Source organism: Poromitra crassiceps (genome assembly GCF_964638095.1).
Source record: "Poromitra crassiceps genome assembly, chromosome: 12".
Lineage (NCBI taxonomy): Eukaryota > Metazoa > Chordata > Actinopteri > Beryciformes > Melamphaidae > Poromitra > Poromitra crassiceps.
Window position 1 is genome coordinate 17,133,625 of NC_139632.1, and position 6,357 is coordinate 17,139,981.

Below are 6,357 nucleotides of genomic sequence, written 5' to 3' on the forward strand. Positions count from 1 at the left end.
TTCGCGCTGGCGCCGTTCAGCCCTCAGCAAAAACTGGTAGCGAGGACATTTTTTTGTGGCCCTCTCTATCATCAAAGTTGCCCATCCATGGGTTACGGCGTGACAATATTTGTTCGGCCCCCGGCAACAATCTGGGTTTCTCATGTGGCCCCCCATGAAAAACAGTTGCCCACCCCTGCTCTACCCCCATCCATACCATTACCTTTTTTTTGGAAGCTGATATGGGGGACCCAGATGTTGCATTGCACTGGCCAATGGCGAGCAGAGAGGGGCTGGATTGGTGTGCACTCAGGATGCCCCTTCTTTAAAAACTCCTGTGCTCCTGTCCAGCTCAACAAGTCTCATCTGAGCAGGAGCAGCGACCAGGCTCTCCTCTACCAGCAGCATCAGTCGCACCTGAGGAGCCCGCCGGCCGACCATCAGATCTACCTGTCAGTTTGAAGAGTCGTCTTTGAAGGTTTTCCAGCTTCCATAGAGAGAAAGAGACAGCATCTGCAATAGAGAGAGTGCACTGGCACCATGTGGGACTTAACTAAGGTGGCTGTCCTGCTGTCTTTCCTGGCTTCAGTGGCTCTGGCTCAAGGTAAGCCAAGATCGTTTTTTTTGACTGTTCACATTCAAAAGTGAGTGCCATGATGACACGTTGACAGAACGTTGATACAAATCTGTAGAATTGCCCACAAAAATATCGCTGAAAGTAAGTCAACATTGGAAATCACAAAGATCAATTTTGTTGCCTCTGAAAGCAATATCTTTATTCCACCGAGTGATCAACTTTCAACTCATTTGTATCTGCTTGTCATTTCTAGTAATCAAAAATGATCAAAAAACAAAACAGTATGACAACTCACATATGCTGACCATTAAGTGACATAACAGACTTTTCCAAGTTGACGACATTTCCCAGAGGATGTCAGTGTCGGACTGGTGGAGAACTGTCTGGTGGTGAGGTCATGTGATAAGGGTGTGTGCGTGAGTGTGTGTGTGTGTGTGTGTGTGTGCGTGCGCGCGCGCGCGTGTGTGTGTGTGTGTGTGTGTGTGTGTGTGTTGGTTTATAGACCACCACAGTAGTCGTTAATCTCTAATGTTAAGTCACCAGCACGTTCCACTTCCAGTTTAATCAGCAACATGTGGCTACAGTGCAGTGGAGGTTAAAAGCCCTTAACTTAGTGATTACACTGCTTGCTGTCTGTCTGTTTAGCCTATGGGTGTAGTATTCCACTTTCTTTAAGTAGAAAAAGGCCTGCCTCAACCACATTCTGAGCTGATAATGAAAAGCTGATAATGAAACGACTAGCTGCAGTAGCTGGCTGCCACTATCAGCAATCAGATGGCCTTATGTCCCTCTCACATCACACACTCCCACAGCACTGCCAGGGAACCCCACCTACAGCCAGGGCACCCTTCAAAGCACAGCCAGGGCACCCTCCCACAGCACAGCCAGGGCACCCTCTCACAGCACAGCCAGGGCACCCTCCCACAGCACAGCCAGGGCACCCTCTCACAGCACAGCCAGGGCACACTCTCACAGCACAGCCAGGGCACCCTCCCACAGCACAGCCAGGGCACCCTCTCACAGCACAGCCAGGGCACCCTCCCACAGCACAGCCAGGGCACCCTCCCACAGCACAGCCAGGGCACCCTCCCACAGCACAGCCAGGGCACCCTCCCACAGCACAGCCAGGGTACCCTCCACAGCACAGCCAGGGTAGCCTCCACAGCCAGGGCACCCCACAGTACAGCCAGGGCACCCTCCCACAGCACAGCCAGGGCACCCTCCCACAGCACAGCCAGGGCACCCTCCACAGCACAGCCAGGGTACCCTCCACAGCACAGCCAGGGTACCCTCCACAGCCAGGGCACCCTGCCACCCTGCCTTTCTCTGTCAGAAAGCTAGTCGCAGTGGTTTTTCTAAAGCTGTCTGTCTATGGCTGTTCCCCATTAACGTGAACATAAAAGAGGAGCAGGCAGTTTGGAGAAAGCAGAATAGTCTTGTTGGACTCAGAGACCTGCAGACAGAGCAACAGATGTCTCACTACAGCTGGATGTCGTTTACTGTATCAAAAAGATGTATACACACATTGGGTGTATCTAAGGAAAGTTAGTGTAACATGGTCATGGTCATTCAAAATGACTCTGTTCAAATTGATTATGTTCTGCCTTGGGTGTCACACACTGCTTTAAAAGGTATCGTAAAATGTCCTATTATCTGACCCACTCCTTTAGCAGTTGGACCACGCCTTACAGTAAGGTGGCTATGTGTCCTCATTTCACCCTCAAAGCCGGTGGCAGCCGTCCCCAAGATATAAAACACAGTTGCCTTGGAAAAGAGCAATAATGACGAACCAAGTGACCTTTCCCACCTGCTGGGTTTGTGCTCAGTGACAGAAAGGAATGAGGGGAGGGAGGGAGGGAGCGGCAGCACAGGTGAAATGACTTTCCTCCTCTCCCTGTCCAATCAGCAAGATGTCCTCCTCTCCCTGTCCAATCAGCAAGATGTCCTCCCCCTGTCCAATCAGCAAGATGTCACTCTTTCCTTTCCTGATTGCCCTCTTCTGTCCATCACTATAATTAACTCCTTCTGCCACCTGTTTGACTCTGTTTATCTTTGTCTGTTTATTTCCATTCCCCTCCCGCTCTATCTCCCTCTTCCAGAAACTTCCCCTCACCTCACAAGTGTTTTCTCCTTCTCCCCACTTTTCTCCATCCTGTCTCTCCCTCCCTCCATCCCTCTTTCCGCTTTCTCCGCCTCACTCCATCAAACTCCCTCTTCCCCCTTTCTCCACCTATTCCCCCCCCCCACCCCACCCCCCACTCCATCACCCTCGCTCTTCGCCTTGTTCTCCGTCACTCTCTCCGTCCCCCTCGGAGGTTACAGATTTACGAGCTGTTTTCCTATTTGAAGGAGGCAGCTGTTGCTGAATGCCCTGTGTAACGCAGAAGGGGACCAGTGAGGCATCGTTACCGCTGCTCCTCCGCCTAAAAGTCCCGCTCTATGGCTGCTTCACCAGTTCTGTTCGACCCACTGGATTATCAACCTGTGCCACCGTGGGATATAATTCATTCATCTTCTTCTCTAGCTCTACCCACTTTGCCACCAATATGAGGTTGATTCTCTTCTGCTTCCGTCCTATTCTCCCATAGCCGTTGTTGTGTGATTGCCAGGCGGAGACACGGGCAGACGGTGTGTGTGTGTGTGTGTGTGTGTGTGTGTGTGTGTGTGTGTGTGTGTGTGTGTGTGTGTGTGTGTGTGTGTGTGTGTGTGTGTGTGTGTGTGTGTGTGAGGAGCTAGAGGGCCTGGTTGAGTCAGACAGGACAGGAGGGCCAGTTCTCCAGATGCTGACCACAGTCTGGTCCAGTCGCTGCACACAGGCCCGTCTGTCTGCGCCGCCCGCTCTAACCACGCAGACAGGGATTATAAGGGGGGATCAAAGTAAAAGGCACAAATTCCCATAACTGACAGCTTCAAGGCAGATCAAATCTCTCTCTCTCCCCCTCTCTCTCAATCTCTCTCTCCCTCTCTCTCTCAATCTCTCTCTCCCTCTCTCTCGCTCTGGTGTGTGTGAGTAGATGCACATAATGTGGATGTGTGAGCAGAACAGTGGAGTAGAGTTATTTAGTGTAAAGCTATATCAGCTGCTTTGAGCTATTTGCAGCTCCTGCTGGTGCTGTGCTGTGTAGAGGTGCAGAAGTTCAAGCAAGGACTTCCAAACTTCTTCTTTTTTTTTAATGGGGGAAATTCAATGCTGCCCAGTTGTATCTTTAATGGCATCAACGAGGCAATCCAGGGCGGTCAGAAGACAAAGCCACTATTATCCCTTTTTTTTTTAAATCCTCGTGGTTGATTTTCATCATTAGTTATGTCAGGCGCAAAATTGCAGATTTTAATGGGATACACATGCTCGAGGAATCAGTCTTTTTTTTTTTTTGAGATGTGAGAGATGAAGAGACAGACAGACACAGAGAGAGAGAGAGAGAGAGAAGAGCGAGCGAGCGAGTGCACACACACACACACACACACACACACACACACACACACACTCCTCAACTAATAGCTAGCCAAAACACAGAAACAACTTCCACATGACTATGGCAATCAAATGATCACGTACACACGCACAACTCACTCTGTCTTACTCCCCCCCAACCCCCCCCCCCCCCCCCCCCCCCCCGCCTCCCACACACACACACACACACACACACACACACACACACACACACACACACACACACACACACACACACCACCTCCCTTCATTCATATAAGAGGAGCAGACTTCAGCCCGGTCTGCTCTACTAATCCCTGTAGAAATAAAATGCCTCTGATTGAGAACAAATACCTCCTTATTATTCCCTCAATTTGAAAAAGGCGAGACTTGTGTGACACATGTTTCCAGTTTCATTAACACTTCACGGCACACTCCCATTATTGCACTTAAAGGGCCGGGGGCATGTGGCAGGACAAGCTGCGTCAACAAATACAACGTCACTCTTATAGCCAGAGTCTCGCTCTCCAATACGTTACGTAATCTAGGGAGAGGTGGGGGGTGTTTTCGTGGAATATCGTAAACAAGGTCCAGACCTGCTGGTTTGTGCCTGTCTTTCTGCCAGCGTACATCTGGCACAACGCTTCTCTAATCTGTCTGCAAGCATTCTGGGTGCAACTTCATAACCTCCTGCGTTCCCCCCCCTCTCTTCTGCACACTTTTATTAGCCTCTGGCAAATTGTGCATACTAACTCTTGGAAAAGTCCAACTCCGCTCCGAAAGTGATGGAGAGAGAAACACTGCAAACCTTTGCAAAGGGCGCTACTGATTATTAATAGATGATTATGCCTTTGTGTAGCCTGGCAGTAAGTAACTGAAGGCAGCACACGGGCGGTAATATTTCAGAATGAAGCACTAGTGACGTAAATAAATCGCGCCAAATCCAAGCCTACACCTTGAATAGCGCTGATGTGTCTAAAATAGGGATTGCAGTTGTCACAACACTATCAGGTGCAAACCCCGGGCGCGTAAAGACAGACAGTCCCCTGCATTGTGGGATTAAAGCTGATCCTAAACTGAGATTTCAAAGGATGACACTGACATAGCTTGAAGAGGCCCTGACCCAGGCCATGTGTCTATATGTAGAATCTAGCTGTTAACAAGCCCAGAGACACACTTACTTCTTGTTGCTAATGTATTGTTTCCATCGCCTCTTTTACTGTATCGTCTTACCCTGTCCTTGGTTTATGAGGGTCACGGCGAGGCTGAATAAGGATTTATTGTAGCCTGTGTGTGGTGGGAGTTCATGTCAAAGGTCAAACTGTGCTAGAAAATGGATATGTCTTTTTAAAGACAACGTGCACTCCACTATCCCTACAGAATTGCACTGTATTTCCAGACGATATAGTAAAGGAAAGAGAGGTGGGAGGTGTGTGGCCAGGGCCAATTTAAACCAACCCAGTTCCAATGGGTTTCCCCACACAAGCACACCGGTCTATTCAACCATCAGAACACCTGAGGATGAATTTGTCTCAACAAGAAAGAAGAAATCACAAGTTCTAACGTTGTTCCTCCTGGCTTGAAAAACACTGATTTGAACTTGCTTCTTGATGAGGTCAAATCAGCCACCATACCAGCTGCACGACGTAGTGCCCAATAAAATATAAAATAAATAATAAAATAAAATATCCGGCGTTTTAAAATTCATAAAGTGTTAACATGCCATTCAAAGGAAGTGCGGTGTGTGAGTCTACAGTGGGAACCGGGCCCATAGCTGATTCACCACCCAAGCATTTCCAGTCTACTGTAGCTGATTTGTGTTCCATGATTAACCTTCTAATACCATTAGTCACCTCGTAAATGACCCTAATAATGTTTTACGGTTTCGTTTTCATTATCAAACATCTTGAAGTGATAATCTCAACAAGGCAAAATGGTTCGGCCGTATAATCCCCAGTCTTGGTGTGAGGGCGGAAGACTTCTTATGTAACAAGTGGAGAAAACTAAAAAACATTTTTCGATTTCCACCAAAAAAAAAAAAAAAGAGAGAGAGAGAAAAACTTGGATGCACTTCAGAGTAGGTGGTGGAATGTAATTATCCACAAGACGTCTGGGACTCCATGCAACAGTAGCTCCGGAGGCTCTGAAGTGATTGGCATTGGATGCTATCAATGTTAATTAAGTGGTACAACCGCCCTGTTTTTGTCCCAACTCCATATGCTTTCTCTTAGCAAAGTTTCTTCAAGTTTCTCCTTCATCAGAGCATGCTGTCGCACTGAAAAAAGTCCACACTGTAAACTGTTGTACTTATTTAGTGTGTTATGAACAGAAATATTCTGTTGTGCAATAATGTGGTCGGGGAGAAAAAAGC

The 6,357-nt window shown here is 48.3% G+C and overlaps 1 protein-coding gene across 1 annotated transcript in view; it reads left to right on the forward strand.

The window, feature by feature from the left end:
* Window positions 1-519: 519 nt before the first annotated feature.
* Window positions 520-6,357, forward strand: part of cilp2 (cartilage intermediate layer protein 2) — a gene marked incomplete at both ends in the record, with an annotated part of 23,234 nt that continues 17,396 nt past the window's right edge. Inside the window, 2 exons of the mRNA XM_083647237.1 lie at window positions 520-583; window positions 1,398-1,841. Of these exons, the coding sequence (XP_083503363.1) occupies window positions 520-583; window positions 1,398-1,841 (508 nt within the window). The remainder of the gene's footprint in view (window positions 584-1,397; window positions 1,842-6,357) is intronic.